Source organism: Pangasianodon hypophthalmus, chromosome 13 (genome assembly GCF_027358585.1).
Source record: "Pangasianodon hypophthalmus isolate fPanHyp1 chromosome 13, fPanHyp1.pri, whole genome shotgun sequence".
Classification (NCBI taxonomy): domain Eukaryota; kingdom Metazoa; phylum Chordata; class Actinopteri; order Siluriformes; family Pangasiidae; genus Pangasianodon; species Pangasianodon hypophthalmus.
The window spans coordinates 18,481,190-18,500,326 of record NC_069722.1 but is presented as its reverse complement, the minus strand read 5'-3'; the positions used below and the strand labels follow the sequence as shown (position 1 = coordinate 18,500,326).

General features: G+C 36.6%; 1 protein-coding gene across 1 annotated transcript; it reads left to right on the top strand.

The window, feature by feature from the left end:
- Positions 1-1,633: 1,633 nt before the first annotated feature.
- LOC117598994 (putative nuclease HARBI1) lies at positions 1,634-2,739 on the top strand. The gene is made up of 4 exons (XM_034310201.2): positions 1,634-1,835; positions 1,944-2,056; positions 2,143-2,254; positions 2,357-2,739. The coding sequence occupies exons 1-4, from the start codon at positions 1,634-1,636 to the stop codon at positions 2,731-2,733; spliced, it is 804 nt and encodes a 267-aa protein (XP_034166092.2). The 3' UTR covers positions 2,734-2,739.
- The last annotated feature ends 16,398 nt before the right edge of the window (positions 2,740-19,137 follow it).

The window sequence follows — 19,137 nt, the reverse complement described above, 5'->3', positions numbered from 1 at the left end:
CCAAACTATTTTATGATTTCCTATCCCTATAACCATTTCTAGTTCTTTACTTATTGTTACTGTAGCGTCACCACCGGCACCTGCCCGCCAGAGGGAGCCTTCGCCCGAGTTTTGACGCCACCCACGAGGAACACTCCCGGGGTTGTTGCAGACATTTAAACAGCGCGTTCACTACACTAGGACGCGAAGTATTGTTTTCAGGACATTACCAAGCCTTTTCTCTCTGCCTTAGTGTTTCGTTGTCTTTTGTGCTTGACCCTGTTCACGTTTACGGTTTTCTGCCTTTGCCTTGTGTTTATTGGATTTGTTTGCCTCGCTGCTTGACTCCCTGGTTTATCGGACTTTGCTACCTGTTTCTTGACTACGTTTTCTGCCTGCTGTTTTGGATTATCTGCTATATAAACTGCTAATGGATCCTACACAACCCGCCTCCAGCGATTCATTACAATTACATGGGTTATAATAATTAATCACTCTAATATTTTTGTTTACCTGCAAATATATCAAATCAACTTTTAATAAATGTAGCCACCCCACCTCCATTTCCTGTTCTTCTATCTTTCCTAATAACCATGTATCTTTGCAACATAAAATTTAGTTGTGGTTTTAACCATGTTTCTTGAATACATATTATATGTGGTTTCTGTTCTTTTTCATCTATAAAATTTTTGAACTCTGGCCCATTTGCAATTAAACTTCTTGCGTTCCACTGCAGAATAATAAAAACAATTAGCCTAGAAATTTCCACATGGTGTAAGAGTGCTTGTTGTTTGAACCTTTAGATTTTCATTTATTTTTTCCATGGTTACTCCCTCTAAATTCAGATATCCTTCCGCTTTTTTCAAAGCTTTATTCAGTTTAATAGGGTTAATCCTGATGATAGGATCTGAAAATTTCATCATCACCTTAAATTATTCTTGGTGTTTCCTGACAACATTATCCTCCTTTCCACTATCTGTACACGATCCTTGACTACAGGTTTTCTTTCTTTCCTGTTTAACTGTTTTCTACCATTTATTCCCTGCATTATTCCTCCTATATGATTCATCCTCCATTTCCATATTACTACCAGAGCTACCATCATTTCCTTCCATAAATGCTCCAGTAGCAGTCCAGTGTTGCCGTTCAGCTACTTCCTCCTTGAACTGCCCAAAATGCAGAGACCCACTCCAAAATCAGTTGACTAATACAAATTTAAGGTGAAAACCTTCTTCTAAGACCCAACCCCCCGTAAAAAGTGCCAAACGTCAGAAGCAGAAAAATTTTTTTTTTTGATTTGATTTGATTCCCATGACTTGCATTTGCAATATATATATATATATATATATATATATATATATATATATATATATATATATATTTGGATCATTAATAATTTGCTTGTGGATTTTATTTTATTTGAAACTTTTGAGAGAAAATTAACTCCACAGGGATACCTTATACAGTTCACAGGTGTGTGCAGCCATGTCGGGAGAGGATTTTGAGGCCCCGAATGGATTTTTTGTCATATCCTCATGCATTTTTATTTGAGCGGTACCGTTTTTCTAGACAGTCAATTGAATATATCCATAATCTCATCCATCCTTACATCAGAAACATCAGCCATCGTGGCCGTGCTCTTACATCCGAGCAGATGCTTTGTGTTGCTTTACGTTTCTTTGCAAACGGTAGTTTTCTGTATAACGTGGGGGATGCAGAGCACATTAGTAAGGCCACTGTATGCAGAACAGTAAGGAAAGTGTGCCTCGCTCTCAAACGCTTTCTGCGGATTTTTGTGGTGTTTCCTGGGCACAAACCCCTGAGAGTCATCAGAGAGGAGTTTCACAGGTTTGCAGGTTAGTGGTGTAGAAATCATTTTAAATGAGGCTACTCTGAAAAATGATCAGTTAATAACATGTTGCTGCAACCTCTGGAAGTAACCTAATAATTAGAATTCCCTTCAGGATTTCCAAATGTGTTTGGATGCATTGATGGCACACACATTCCCATCATTGCACCCTCTGAGAATGAAGCTGACTATGTCAACAGGAGGTCTATTCACAGTATTTATGTGCAGGTACACTGACTAACCTACTGCTTCTAATGGTCAAAGCCTACATCACAATACTGTAACTCACATGTCTCATTCTTTGCACTGTCAAGATCATATGTGATGCTGCACATATCATCACAAATGTGGAGGCCAAGTGGCCCGGCTCTGTTCATGACTCACGAATGTTTCGTGAGTCGACCCTGAGCAACAAGCTGGAATGTGGTAAGTACATGTATGCCCTATACACTTATTTCAATGCATGTATGCACTACACACTTACAGGGGCACTTGTGCAGCACTAAAGCAATGTGAACTTTCTTACAGGAGAGATTGATGGCTTTCTGCTGGGAGATAGGGGTTACCCGTGCCAACCAACACTAATAACCCCTTACCCAGAACCTGAACCAGGCCACCAGCAGCACTTCAATGTGGCACACTGCAGGACAAGAGCCCGGGTGGAGATGACCATAGGCCTGTTGAAAGCACGTTTTCAGTGCCTACGTCACCTCAGGGTAACCCCTGAGAGGGCCTGCGACATTATTGCGGCATGTGTTGTTCTCCATAATATTGCCATAATTAGAGGGGAGCAACACCCTGCCTTACAAATACAAGACCCTGAGGAAGACCCCATCCACCCTGCGGATTTCCAGGATGGAAGGGTAGTCAGAGATATTTTATGCCGCAATTTCTTCTCGGATTAATCTGCAAGCACCCACAAAAACAAAATGAATAAATACAAATCACAATAATTTATTTGGTCTTCTTTATTTCCTTCAAATACAAAAGCAACTGTTAGATTTTCAAATTCTTCCAATAATTCATACAATTCACATGTGACCATACTCTCACCTTTAGCTTTTCTTTCAGAATGTCGATTTCCAGATCTGCCTTTTGGATCTGGCAGTCCAAGTATATAATTTCTTTGCTGTTTTTTTTTTATTTTTTGAATAAGATGAAGTCTATATAATTCCTTAACTGGTAACTGAAAATACAGTAGATTAGAGTTATATTATGTAGTTCTTCATGAATTGTACAGAATTAAACTCTGGCATTTACTGAACTGTGTTCACCTGTGCAAGAGAATTTGATGGACCCTCCTCCTGCTGTTCTTCCACACTCTGGGGGATTGAGGAGAGATAATAATCAGTTTATACTTAAATATAAATTTTGATTCTATAGGCTACTCCACACAAAAATGTGATGAAATGTGAATGTGTAGATTGTTTAATGTGTAGACACCATATTAATATTACCTCTGTAGGCCTCTCTGTGGCAGAAGTGGTTTCATCATCCTCATCGTCCTATGAAGATTAGCATTTGGTTGAGTACACTTTATAATACTACTTGTCATAATTAATGGTTTATTTAGTAGGCTACTTACAACTGCCTGGGGTTCTGTTATGACAGGAGGCTCCAAAAGGCAGATATTACCATCAGAATCTGTTGGGACCAACAAAAAACCCAACCCAAAGTGAAATAAATGCATATTAAAAAAAAAAAAAAAAATATATATATATATATATATATATATATATATATATATATATATATATATATAATATATAATATATATAATATATATAATATATATAATAATCAGTTTATACTTAAATATAAATTTTGATTCTATAGGCTACTCCACACAAAAATGTGATGAAATGTGAATGTGTAGATTGTTTAATGTGTAGACACCATATTAATATTACCTCTGTAGGCCTCTCTGTGGCAGAAGTGGTTTCATCATCCTCATCGTCCTATGAAGATTAGCATTTGGTTGAGTACACTTTATAATACTACTTGTCATAATTAATGGTTTATTTAGTAGGCTACTTACAACTGCCTGGGGTTCTGTTATGACAGGAGGCTCCAAAAGGCAGATATTACCATCAGAATCTGTTGGGACCAACAAAAAACCCAACCCAAAGTGAAATAAATGCATATTAAAAAAAAAAAAAAATATATATATATATATATATATATATATATATATATATATATATATAGGTAGGCCTCTTACATTTTATGAAGGCACTTGGATCCTGGGGAGTGACTGGCTCTGATGAACTCCCTCCTGTAATGGCCTTCCAGTGTTCAGGCTCAGGGCCACCTCCTCTGCATTTGAGAGTGGTGGTGGTGCAGGTCCTCCCCCAGTTTTGCGAGCTTCTGCCTTCTTTCTGTTGGCTGAGTAGAAGTCAAATAAGAATGAACATTTAATCATGTGAAAACAGCATTACACCTGTCAAAAATGCTGCTGCACTGCAAGACACTGGATGCTATTTAGTTATTTAATATGTCAAATGTTTGTAAAGTCAGGTAGCCTACACCAATGATATGCTCAAGCCTTACCTGACTGAATTATGTTTTTATATTTCATTTTTAGCTGCTGCCATGTTCTTTTTATGCCTGCAGGATTGCACCTACATGAAAATTAAAATTGGGTTCAGTAATGTACTGTTCTTCCAGTTTCACTTATGATATTATTACAGCAGTGTTGGGTAAGTTACTCTCAAAAAAGTAGATTAATGTGATAATTACTCTCCCTAAAAAGTATTGGATTATTTATTACCAATTGCTCCCATATGGAAATGTAATATATGTACACATATGAAATATACATATATTAAATATATGCACATAGAAAGTGAAAACATGTATGTACATATATATCTGCCCATATATAAAACCTATTAGAAAATGGAACAATCTCATATATTGACATATAAAACTAGCCCATATAAATATATATGTTTATGTATGTATAATACAGTCTTTGATATATATGTCACATATATAATTATCAATATACATGACATATATTTCTTTGTATAAATGTTTAATATACAAATTACACATATATGCATAGCATATTGCTTACATACATGTTACATATGTATGTCCCTAATGTATGTTTTTATATAGTCTTAGTATATATTTTACATTTAAAGTGAAATATATATACAAAATATATTTTTGATAAATGTAAATGGAATATATAAATGTCATATATAAAAACATTGTATGCACATATATGTTGAATATATGTTATATTCTTATATTAGGTATATGAATAGCAAAATATTTTGCATGAATTTATGGTGTAAACTAAACAAATGTAATAAACATGCTTTCATAAATTTCTTACATATTTTTAAATATAGGTTATGGACATGTACTTACACACTTGCAATGTAATGCACATGGCATGCCTAAGCCCTATACGGTAAACGGTGCAGTTAGCAAAAAAGAAGTAATACAGTAAAACATTTAAAACATTAAAACTTTATTAAAACTGTTTTAATTTAAAGAGAAAAACTGTTAAGCTGGGCAAAATTAGACAACTACTGAACACTGAACACGCAACTATTGAACTGAATATTACAACAAAACATAAAACAAGGCCAGAACAGGAAAATCCACCAGGCATATGATGCAGCCTGTTTTTTAAGTTTGTTGAGTCTTTTTGGATCCCCGCAGCTCAGTGACCTTTTGATTTATAGCTATCCCTAGTTGGCTCCTGGTGGTTCCGGGAAATTTCTGGATGACTGCATCTGTAAAATGACAAAGAAATGCATTTTAGTTTTATAACATTTAAGGACATCCAAATTATAATCACCAAAAACACACTAAATTAACACAGGACGTACTTCGTTAGGTAGATAAACTGAATGTTTCTGAAATGTAGGCATTATTCAGAACCAGGTGTAAAGTGTCATCACACTGATACACCAAGATGAAACTGCTAAATTCTGATGGTTTTCCTGTCAAATTTGGTTTAACACAATTGTAAAAATAAATGAGCCCAATTAACCAAGTAATATACATACTCATTATTGCATCAATTTTTGTTCTGTCCAAGGCCACTTTTGTTTCGCCAGGGCTTGCATTTTTGGACTTGCCACCTAAGAAAGAGCAACATAATGGAGATTATAACAAAATCAGTATTAACTCCACTCATATCTAACTACTCAACCATAAATTAAATTTTTCAACCTAATTCTTGGACAGCCTGCTTCAGTAAAATCGGTATAGTGTAAATAGTCAAACTCAAATTATTTATAAAGCATCATATTTCAATGTAAATGTAAATGAATGTACATATATCTGTAAATATGCCAGAATTACTATACTAGGGTAGTTTTATTTTTTTTATTTTAACCCCTTATCCAAACTTCAGATATGAAGTTTAATCTACATAATTACCAAAAAATAATAATTATACAGACACATACACACAATAACCTAGGGGTGGGCGATATACCGGTAGAAACGATTAACCGTTAGAAATTTATCAACCGGTAGAAATTTTGGACTTCGTCTCTATCGTGGTTATGCATATATATATATATATATATATATATATATGTGATACTGACACTGGTGATAAGAATTATATGTAAATATCTATGCTATCAAATTATATGAAATATCCATGGTATCAAAGATTTTAATATCATAAAAAACGTATTAAAAGAAAAAAAAACTATATCGTGATATAAAATTACACATATCATGATATAAGATTTTGGTCAAATCGCTCACCCCTACTATGACCAATTACATACCTCTGAGATTGCTCTTTAGAAGTGTCTCAATATCGAATACTCCAAGGAGAAGCATCCGTGCCATGGTAGTGGGGCTGTTTGCATGACTAGCTGACCAGAACACATTTTTTGGCACACAAACTCCTGAGCCCGGGTGAATTTCAAGCTGTGGGGAGAGGACAATTATTATGAAAGTGATATTAATAAATAAAACAAAAAGTTTTTAGGGGGCCTGATACAATTTAGTGTTGCATTACATACTTTCTATACTATTACTACTTCTACTATTATTACTAAATAATAATGTTTTTTTTTTTTTTTAGTGAAGTGTGGCCAAGTATGGTGACCCATACTCGGAATTTATGCTCTGCATTTAACCCATCCAAGTGCACACACCCGGAGCAGCGGGCAGCCTTTTTCGTTGCGGCGCCCGGGGAGCAGTTGGGGGTTCGGTGCCTTGCTCAAGGGTCTCACCTCAGTCGTGGTATTGAGGGTGGAAGAGAGCGCTGGTCATTCACTCCCCCCACCTACAATCCCTGCTGGACCTGAGACTTGAACCCACGACCTTCAGGTTCACCTTCGGGTCAACTCTCTAACCATTAGGCCACGACTGCCCCCAGTTTATTTATATAGTTCATACGGAAGATCATACAGAAATGACAATTAACATATGACAAATAATAACCAATAAACAAACAAAGGTTGAAGCATAAAGGGGGAAATGTTTACAAAACAAAATGAAGGTGTGTTTTAATTTGTGTCTCTAAGCTTAATGCACACTGTGCGATTTTGGCCAAGATTTGGCTGTCTCAGACAAATTTCAAAAATCAAAAACAATTTCTGAAATCCTAGGCCAAATTCTGTAGTTTTTTAAGCGCTAGTTTGACAGGTTCGTCAACAGCCGATTAATGATCATTATCATGAATAAATGGGCAATTTAATTCAAACGGTTACAGTTATATAATGTAGTATGTAGTTTACATTTTTACAACCACATGGTCTATAGTGAAAATACATGAACTGCGGTTAAGAAAAGTTAAAACAATTGTACTTGGTTAACTTTGTGTCAAATAAACAATTTCTTCAAAATATTATTTTCTTGTTTTCTTTTCTTGAGTTTTCATCCTAATCAGTCACGACAGCGATGTGCAATGTCAAAGAATTTTATTTTAGAAATGGTCTCTATTTGTCTGAGATGTTGCAACAGAAAGCCTTGTGTAGCTATGAAAATGATGTGGTATGGATCAGAAGTTTCCTTCATATGTTAAGAATCAAATATATATAATTAAAACATGAAAACATAGCCAGATTACAATATTTCAAGGGTTACTATATTAAAAATGGCTGGGTATTGACACAAATTTCACAATTCAATTCTATTTTTTTTTTGATTATTTTGAATATAAGGTACATGGAAAATTTTCTCAAGGAAAAAAAAATTCTTAAGTACTACTGTAAAATATAGGAGTCAGTTGGTACTATATTATTGTAATATTAAAGGTTAAAATTTACTGATTTGTATACAAACACTTAATTTATACACAAGGAGGTTTTTATAATATTAAAGTTACAATGCTATCTTTACATAAGTATGTTTTCTTGAAATGTAAACCTTTATACAGTGCCTGTCATATAAAAACATTTATTTAATCATACATTAAATGTTGAAGAACAAGAAACATTACAATGAATGTGTGATATGTTGCATTTATTTAACAAAATGCTCCTCTCAAGAGTTCAGCGGCCTAGTGGCTAGGCCACAGCGTTCTCCCCGCTGCAGCCCGGGTTCAGCCGACCCCAGCCGACCCCAGCCACTGGGGTTGCGTGCGACAGTGCACTCTCAGTGCCGGTCCCAAGCCCGGATAAAATTGGGGAGGGTTGCATCAGGAAGGGCATCTAGTGTAAAAACCGTGCCAAATCAAATATGCAATGATCCGCTGTGGCGACCCCCAACGGGAGCAGCCGAAAGAGGAACAGCAACTCCTCTCCAGAGTTCACTTTTCTAGCTGACTAACGAGTTTATGGTCATTAAATATAGTTTTAATAAGGGAAATGTGACGTTATGTGACATCTTGTTGAAGCTGTTGTTGGAGTCTTTGAACCATGGTTAAAGAACTGACTGACCAATTACATGAGCCAGGATTCATTTCAGTAAATTGTACTGTATTTATTTACATACCTTCTGGTATTCAATTCATGTTTATATCACACTTTTGCCCGTAACTGGTATTGAAGATAGAGGAAGAGATGATCTGTTCACGTGCGTGGCATGCTCATTTGTGCTCCCTTCACTATGATATTGCCTGCAAGGTGCACTGCGCGATCTCTCACCGCAAGAGTGCTAAAATGGTATTTACTATTGCATTTCATAATAAGACAGAGTTTCAAATCTGAGATTTTGTTTCATATTAAAAGTAACAAAGCACAAAGCTTATTGCAATATAATAAACGAGAGGTACACTGCAATGTTGTTCATTCATCAGCTGTAAACAGGCTAGAGTAATTGATTCTAGAAATACAAATCGATATTGTTTTGTAAAAATGAGAATCGATTAAAATAGAGACATCAATATTTTTTACCCAGCCCTAATATTAAACATTAATTGTGTATTCTGAATAAGGTTTAAATATTTAACTTTTGGTTCACAGGTATGGTGTACAGATCCTTGGAGACCTTGCTGTTACAGCTGTTACTACAGTAGCGGTTAGGCAAACAGCATACTCACAGTTTCCTGTATGGTGGAAGGTGATGCCAGTTGTTTCTGTGGGCTCTGCTCCTTCGCTTCAAGCCATTCCCCCAGCTTGCACATTGTACTGAGGAGTTTTGGCATTTCTAGGGAGCAAAACAGTTCAAAAATTTAGATTTTAAAGACAGGCAAACTTATAAATATAAATAAATATTTGGAATTATTTTAATAAACACTTACGACTGACAACATTTGTTTTTAGATTCTCTAATTCCATTTTGAGGGCTTCATTTTCTGCCTTTAATTGTGCTATGATGTCTGGCAAAGGAGGATCAGGAGAAGGTGAGGTAGGTGGAGGTGAAGCAGACGATGATGAGTTAGGTGAAGGTGGAGCAGAGGGTGGTGTAGGTGGACAGTTAGGCAGCAGTGGTGATGCAGAAGATAGTGAGGTAGGTGAAGGTGGAACAACTGAAGTTGTAGCTGAAGGGAATCGAGGTCCATGGTGTAATTTTATTTTCTCCAAAAGCTCCCTGTCCAAATTTCCATCACTAGTTTGCCCTATTTGAACCCTACAGTAAGTAGTAATTTGTAGTAATTTGATTAAAATTATTTAAAGTTAGGTTAAGTCTGTATTTTAATTGCATATGTTTATACAACGAAATTCTGTTGAAGCAAACCAATTTACAGCACATAAAAATACTTTAAAATACATTACATTAAAATACATTAAAAATCATTATTGCACAGTCTGTTATTACATTAAACCCTGTAGTTACAGCATTATCTACGTACAGTGGATATAAAAAGTCTACACACCCCTGTTAAAGGCTTCTGGTGACGTAAAAAAAAAAAATGAGACCAAGATAAATCATTTCAGAACTTTTTCCACCTTTAATGTGACCTATAACCTGTACAACTCATCTGAAAAACAAACTGAAATCTTTTAGGTTGGGCGAGTAAAAATAAAAAACAAAATAATGTGGTTGCATAAGTGTGCACACCCTTAAACTAATACTTTGTTGAAGCACCTTTTGATTTTATTACAGCACTCAGTCTCTTTGGGTATGAGTCTATCAGCAAGGCACATCTTGACTTGGCAATATTCGCCCTCTTCATTACAAAAACGCTCCAAATCTGTCAGATTGCGAGAGCATCTTCTGTGCACAGCCCTCTTCAGATCACTCCACAGATTTTCGATCGGATTCAGGTCTGGGCTCTGGCTGGGCCATTCCAAAACTTTAATCTTCTTCTGGTGAAGCCATTCTTTTGTTCATTTGGATGTATGCTTTGGGCCAATGTCATGCTGAAAGATGAAGTTCTTCTTCATCTTAAACTTTCTAGCAGAAGCCTGAAGGTTTTGTGCCAATATTGACTGGTATTTGGAACTGTTCATAATTTCCTCCACTTTGACTAAGGCCCCAGTTCCAGCTGAAGAAAAACAGTCCCAAAGCATGATGCTGCCACCACCATGCTTCACTGTGGGTATGGTGTTCTTCTGTTGATGTGCAGTGTTCTTTTTGTGCCAAACATGCCTTTTGGAATTATGGCCTTGGACATTCTTTTGTACCCTTCTCCTGACTGATACCTTTTAATAATCAGATCCCTCTGATGCTGTGGAAGCACTCTGTGGACCATGGCTTTTGCTGGAAGATGCGACTAAGAAAATGCCAGGAAAAGCCTACTAGAACAGCTGAACTTTATTTGGGGTTAATCAGAGGCACTTTAAATGATGGCAGGTGTGTACTGACTAATATTAAACATGTTTGAATGTGATTGCTTAATTCTGAACACAACCACACCCCCAGTTATAAGAGGGTGTGCACACTTATGCAACCACATTATTTTTATTTTTTATTTTGACTGCAACAAGTTGTAAAGGAATCAACTATACCTCATGGTTCAAGCATCCTATGCAATAAAATGGAAGTCAGTGTGCAGGTAATGATGCAGTGCCGTACAAACATTGAATTTTCTGTTTTGCTTTTAAGTTTTAACTGACGTTTTTAAATACACCTTTTGTATAGGTGCTCTTCGATGAGGAACTGAAAACTGCTGACTACCAAGAAGAATCAAGTGATGGCAGTGAGGACATCTAACATGGTGTAGACACTACAGAGAATGAAATTATGGCGAAAACACACAGCAATGAAAGCCACTTGTCTCCTTTATGGCCAGTGTCAGAATACAGTGAGAAAGCATTACATGAACAAAAAAGAAAAGAGCATGAGTTGCTCCTTCTAGCTCTAAAATCAAAACATGGTTTGACAGATGAAGCACTACAAGACATACTTCAGGTCATAAATGCTATCACTGGTAAACACTCAGTGTCAACTACTAAACATCACTTTTACAAATACTTGACTGATTATAAGGACTACATTCTTATCAAGCATTTCTGTTGAGATTGTACTGTCTTAATGGAAAAAAAAGATGAAAAAATATGTTGCAGAATTTGCAGAAAACAAGTTGATGCAAAGGAGCACATGAAATCGGGAAACATTTTCATTGTTCTCCCTCTTGAAGCACAACTACGAAATATTATTAAACAACACCAGTTTTCGCAGTTGACTGTCATTAACAAGGATAACGTAAATGCTCACTTAATTGATGATGTGTGTGATGGTCTGCTCTATAAAAAGACCTTGAAAACTTTCACACCTCTAAATGATTGCCCCAACTTTTCAATCACCTTTAGTTGTGATGGTGTACCTTTATTCAAATCCTCTTCACAGTCCATATGGCCCCTATTGTGCACTTTAAATGAACTACCTTCCAATCTGAGATCTGGCCATATTATGTTAACAGCATTGTGGTTTGGAGCTAAAAAGCCCCCCATGAACATCTATCTTGACCAATTTGTGAAGGAGTGCACTGGTCTACATGAGCGTGGCCTTGACTGGGTTACATCTGATGGTGTACATGGTACCAGCAAAGTATATGCTTTAATACTTGTAAGTGATTCTGTTGCCCGTCCACTCCTACAGAACTTTAAGCAGTTCAATGGGGAGTTTGGATGTTCTTTTTGTCTTCAGAAAGGAACACTTGTCGAACGTGGTCAGGGAAAGGCCAGGGTTTACCCATTTGAGGAAAATGTGGAACTTAGATGTCAAAGTCAGACTTTGGAGCTAGTCACGAGGGCTGTTGAGACACGCACACCTTAGGTGTGAAAGGACCGTCGGTGTTGTCTCTTTTACCTGGATTTGATATAATTGAGGGATGTGTCCCTGACTACATGCACAGTGTCCTCCTTGGCGTTACAAGATCTATTACTTCACTATGGTGTAACTCTGAAAACCACCAATCTCCTTGGTACATAGGCAAGTCCATACCACAAATTGACCAACTACTGTTAAAGATAAAGCCCCCAAGTAATGTCTCCAGAACACCTCGATCCATAAAAGAAAGACGTTACTGGAAAACCCATGAATGGCTTATGTGGCTACTTTACTACAGTATTCCTGTTCTTAAGGGGATTCTACCCGAGAGATACCTTAATCATTGGCTGAAACTTGCGAGTGGCATAGCTTTGCTGGTTACCAAATCAATTTCATCTCAGCAGCTTTTAGAAGCACAGGACCTTCTTCACCAGTTTGTATCTGAGATGGAGCCCCTTTACTATATAAGCAATGTCACCTACAATGTTCACCTCTGCCTCCATTTCTCAAGACGTGTCCAGAATTGGGGGCCATTGTGGGCCCATTCTGCCTTTCAATTTGAGGCCTATAACATGGAGTTGATAGAAATGGTCAAAAGCACCCAGTCTGTGCCCATCCAAATATGTAAAGTTTTCTGGATGAAAAAAGCCCTTCCACTGTATGCCAGTCAAACACTGAAAAATCCCTCCTCAGAGTATAGTGCTGTTCTTAGTCAGTTATTGAGGGGAAAACATGAGCGAAAGCATGCAGTGAGGTGTTTGGAAGTTACAGCTTTTGGACCACCCAAGAGAAAAATGATGGCACATGACGACTATATTGCTTTGCATAGTGTTGGTGATCGGGTAGAGAATCAGTTTGTAGAATATTATGATAGAGTGTTTGTCAGTGGTGCGATTGTTCATTCCCAGGCATACCACCGTTCAAAGAAGAGGAATTCAAGTGTAGTTCGTATAAAAACTGACAGCACATTCTTCTCTGTTAAAACATTCATGGTGACAGATATAGGGAATGGCAGTAATTGTTATGCCATTGGTCGCTTTTTTGAGGAGGGGAAGCACAGCTTTTCTGCTTGTGTTCAAAATCCTCTACACTTTCATCCAGTCAAGAAGGTGCTGTCTCACCTAACTGCTGTATATGCCTCAGCAATTGAACACAAATGTTTCTACATACCTTTGGAACAGCACAGATGCGATTATATTATGACTTTTCTTAATTATTATGAAGTAACTGTTTGTTACTTCATGTCTGACATCAGTGAATTTTTTGCAGCTCTGTTGAAAGCACTAAAGTTTGTTTTTCTTTTAATGCTAGTGGAGAACCCAAGTTTACATAAATGCATCAGTGCAGTCAAGAGAAATGCTTTTAAATTATATGTTGGGTGCCTAGATTTTTATTTATTTATTTATTTTTGTATTTGGAGACATATATTAACGGTATATTATTCTGTATGTATCTGCATATGTAGTGTATGTATTAGTACGTATGTATGTATTTTCTTAAATATAGAAATTGATATTGATGATATGAAAAAAATAAAATTTGAAAAAAGTGTGCAAATAGAATTTGTGTAGGATTTGTTTTGTTTTTATGAGCCAGTTAAGATAAGGTAAAATAAATGATGTAAAAAAAAAAATACAATATAAAAAGAAATCCTTTTTAATTAAAATTTGTGCTAATTCTAAAATGGGATTGAAATTAAATGTGGATTGTGTAGACTTGTTAAATGTTCAAGCTGTTCAAATAAGGAAAACAAAGAATTAATGAGGAAAACAAGCATGTAAAATGTTTGTATGTATGTTGTTTAAATAAAATGGCATATATAAATTAAACATATATTGGTGACATATGGTCATAATGTACAATATTATATAAACAATAATCATATACATAGTATTAATATATGTCAATATACTCATTTAATATGGACAATTTATATATGTTATAAACTTATATCAACATATATCCAGAGATATGTATATATGTGATAGCAATATATTGTCTTATATTTAGCATATATGACAGCGTCACTTGCGATATAGGGACATATGTCATATATTACATTTCCGTATGGGCTTTATAAATCCCATATCAACCTCAACCACAATACAAGGATAGACACAAAACTGCACTTTTAATTCGTAAAAAAATATTCTGTATTTAATGTAATTGCATCACAAGTTACTTCCATTAAATTACAGAAACATTAAGAGTAATCCCTTACTTTGTCAAGTGAAAATTATATTACAGTAATTACATTACTTAAACTTACGCATTGACTCGAGCAGCTATTTTCTCCCAAGCTATCTCTCTCTCTTTCGCCGCTGTAGCTGTATTGTTTTTTTTCGAAATATGTGCTCGTACTCGCCATACGCTTGCAGAAGCACATCCAGTTCGGCTGGGGAGAAATACGCAGACCTCTTTTTTTTTTTGGGTGCTGTTGCCATGGTGACTCATAATAGCTGCACTCTATTGATCATGGCTTTTTATAGTCGTGGTGCACGCGCTTAACTCAGAGTCAACCTACTCAGAGTTGATTGAACTAACTCATTTCAGCTGTTCTGTAACCGAAAACTTGGGAGTTTCCTATCTAAGAGTAAGTCAACTCAGAGTTCAAGTTTAAACTCAGAGCTGGTTGAACCTCCTTATTGAAACGGGCCCCTGATCAAAGACTAACTATATAGATACAACAGTTGAGCGCAGGTGTAAGTTAGTTAGCTAGCAAACATCGCCTCATGGCCCACCCCGCCAGATTTCTTTAACTGAGTTATGTTTACTTAGCTAACATACATTAGCCCAAAACAAAGACAGGGAAATAATGAAATGATTTACCAACAGAAGAATCACTGTTACAATACTTACTTTTATTATCATGATTTATGAACACATTTTGGTGGAAACATCTGATAGAATATCTTAGTAAAATATTTTCATTGGACATGATTGAAAATTGAAACCTTTTATGATATGGTATTTTAATAAAAAATAGTTTTTTTTTTAAAGGAAACTTAATACATTCTCCTGCCTTTACACAGCCTCTGAGAGGGAGAATGGATTTGTAAAGATGAAAAAGGGGGACAATTTTACCATGGAGTGCAACACAAAGGACAATAAAAATGATCATTTATCACTATATGCCAGACTCCCGAGAAAGCATGTAGTGTTGGCCTATGACGGACATACTAACAACTTTAGTCTCGGTGAGGAGTACACTGAAAGAGTGAAGATCAGTGGCACCATGCACAAACTAACTGTGAGGATTAGGGACCTGCAGCTGAACGACACTGGACTGTACATAGGCCTGTATAGAAAATTTAATTTGGAAAAAAATGTAGATGAGGAAGAAGAAGGCTGCAGCATTCTCCTGTTTGTGAATGGTAAGCATGCATCTGTCTTTAAACTATATATTTTAGCCACTATTGATGCTGACAGCACTTGCAACACTACTGAATGCTGTAATGCTAAATAACAGTGCATAATCTGCATTTGTTTTGTGCAGCACCATTAAATGGGAATTATTTCACTTTACTAAGCAAAGTACATATTCAAAAACATAAATCCATATAGTTTGTAGTTGCCATTATACTAGCTCAGTGTTTTCTTAACTCATTCACTATGGATCTCCAGCCAGTCCATATTTTTGTTGTAGTTCATATCGGTGTCACGGAATAAATGTACCGCTGACTGAGTTGATTTAATAATAATAATAATAATAAAGGTTCTAACTGATATGTGGGTTTTGCAGATGTGGATAAGACAAATCAACTGGTAAAGGATCATCTGCCATGCCTGAGCCACTGGTGCTGGTCTTTGCCCTGACTCTATGCTCTATGCTTTTAGTGTGTTTCCGTTGATGTGGGTGTTAGACCACAGGTTGGCACAACAGATCAGTGTGCAGCAATTTGAATGGACTGGTCTTTATCATTTTCATGTGTACGGAATTAAATGAGGAAACGGGAGGTAGTCTCGTGACATCTCATCAGGGCTCTTTGTTTTGCCTTTTGCATGCTTTTCAGAGCTAATTGTGCTTTCTGACATAGACAGGCGCTCCCTCGCACACACGCATGCTCTTAAAGATCAGCGCTCACTGCTCGTCTTCCATGCCACTCACACCTTTGATCTCTAAGCTGCTGTTCAGTTAAAAACAAATGAGTAAATCACAGCGCAGGTGTACACTCATCTCTACCAATCATTCCCCCAGCCACGCCCTCCATTTCCAGTCTTGAGTTTGTGCTTACATGCTTATCAGTGTGGTAAATTTGCATTTGTCATGCAAATCTCTGCATTTCCCCACAAGCCATTGTCATGTGGTACCTGTGGTTTGTTGTAGCAATGCAAGATAAAAAATAAACCTGAACCAGCCAAAATGTTACACTTGTTTATGTCTATAGGTGAACGGCCAGTGTATGATGCATCATGGGAAAATAACCTTTATTTTTCTATTTTGCTTTATGAATTAAACCTATCTTATGAATTAACCTTATCTATGAATTATCTTTTTCCCACTTTGTTCAAAGATTCATCTGTTTCATCTCTCTTTTAACATAGGAAAGTGTTTAGAAACTCACTATACTGGCAGAACATTCAATCAAATGTCTGAAGTTAGAAAGAGAAACAGCAATGTGTTGTCTAATTTAGATTATTTTAATCTTATCTGATGGTTAATTTTAATGTTTTTTTTTTTAACATAAGCGACTGTTGCAAAGACAAATACCTAATGGCTTGCATAAGTAAGATGACATTTTTGGGTTAAACCTTCTTCAACATGTTGGTCTATTTTTTACTTTGGTTAACAGTTTCCTACATTACCCACAATGCCATTCAACTACCTGCTGATTGTTGCGCCAGTGAAGTTAGACCTTGCTTCAGTAAGCAATGCAGCAGCACTTTAGTCTGTCCCACACTCAGCATTTCATCTGTACACTCTGCAGTCATCAATGCCATTGTGCTTGTCACCTCAGAGATCACTAACTAGCCGAGCTGAGCCTCTATTATGACTAAGAGCAACTGAGTTGTATAGCTATATTGAATTCTGGAACTTAAAGTTCAGTGTTTGCTGTATCCATTACTTCTACACTGGATTTCCCATTAATATGACATTGAACATTGCAAGAATGAGATGTAAGCGGTGTGGTGCTCTGATAACAACTTGACTCTAAACACCTCAAAAACAAAAGAACTCATTCTGGACTTCAGGAGGCGCAGCGCTGACCTAGCCCCACTGTACATCAACGGGGACTGCGTGGAAAGGGTTCACTGGCCTCCAAAAATTCACTGGCCTCCCTGGAAGACATTGCCTGCTCCTGCTGTCTCACTAGGGCCAAAAACATCAACAAGGACACATCACACCCAGGCCACCACCTGTTTGATCTCCTGCCCTCAGGCAGGCGGTACAGATCCTTAAGAACAAGGACCACTCGCTTTCAGGACAGTTTTTTCCCAAATGCTATCACAAATGAGAAATTACTATCTCTGGTCACTTACTCAACTACGATCACTTATTCCATTTCAATCTGTGCTTCTGTGTGTCTATACTAAACTGTTTACACCAGTGTAGAGGGTGATGTGCAATACTATCACTGGTCACTTATTCAGAATGTTCTGAATGTTCAATGTGCAATATTATGACTTAGTCACTTGCTGTATATACTTTATACTGTATACTTGCTGTACATACATACATACTTTTATACTATACGGTATACTCACTTTATAGTCTTATCTATTGTCTAATGTTATATGTTTGTTTTTATAACACCAATCAGAAGCAGTGCTCCTAATTTCATTGTATACAGAGATATACAATGACAATAAAGGCTTTCATTCATTTCATTTCATTCAATGGAAGCACATGCTTTTTTGTTTTTAGGAGATAACAGCAAAACACATTTCACACATTTAAATCACTGAGAAATGAACTTCCATGCACAATATCTGATATTAGATATATTAATGAACATGCCATTCTAATATACACTGCACACATAAAAACACAAACCTCCTATCAAGTTCCATCAATCTTGGGCAAAAATGTGCCTGTGCTTGAGCAGTTTCTTTCAAATTAGGTTCCTCTGTTTTCTCAGTTGTGGCTTGTACAAGCTTTGTAGGGACTGGCAAATGGAGTGACTGTTACAGTGAATATAAAATTTAAAAGAGAGAAGCTCTCTCTCCTAGGCTGATCACCATGCGATCATCAACAAGGTTTTTCAGCCTGCAGATCCTCCGTACACAGAATGTTTTTTTGTTTTTCCCACCATTCTGTGTAACCTCTAGAGACTGTTGTTTTTAAAAATCCCAACAGCTTCTGAAATACTCAAGCCAGCCCATCTGGTACCAACAACCATGTCCCAGTTAAAGTCACAGAGATCACATTTTTTCTTCATTCTGATGTTTGATGTAAAGATTAACTGAAGCTTTTAACCTGTATCTGCATGATTTTTTGCATTGCGCTGCTGCAACATGATTGGCTGATTAGATGACTGCATGAATGTGCAGGTGCAGGGGTGTTCCTAATAAAGTAGACTGTGAGTGTATGTATTTCTTTTCCTGTTAATCATATAATCATTTTTGGTAATTCATGTTAATTTTATCTTTATTTTACCAATAAGCTCCTTTGTCTATCTGTAACCAATCACGAAACACTAGCCCTGTGCAGTGAACTATTTAATTGCATGTAACACCGTGGTCTTTGGGGTTCTTCTCCCCAGCTGTGTTGAGGATAAACA

What these genes read in the sequence shown, in the direction of transcription:
- LOC117598994 (XM_034310201.2), top strand. Translation starts at nt 1,634, where the DNA reads ATGCTTTGTGTTGCTTTACGTTTCTTTGCAAACGGTAGTTTTCTGTAT. An exon ending in GGAGTTTCACAGGTTTGCAG is followed by an intron (nt 1,836 to 1,943) that starts GTTAGTGGTGTA and finishes AATTCCCTTCAG; the next exon opens with GATTTCCAAATGTGTTTGGA. An exon ending in TTCACAGTATTTATGTGCAG is followed by an intron (nt 2,057 to 2,142) that starts GTACACTGACTA and finishes TGCACTGTCAAG; the next exon opens with ATCATATGTGATGCTGCACA.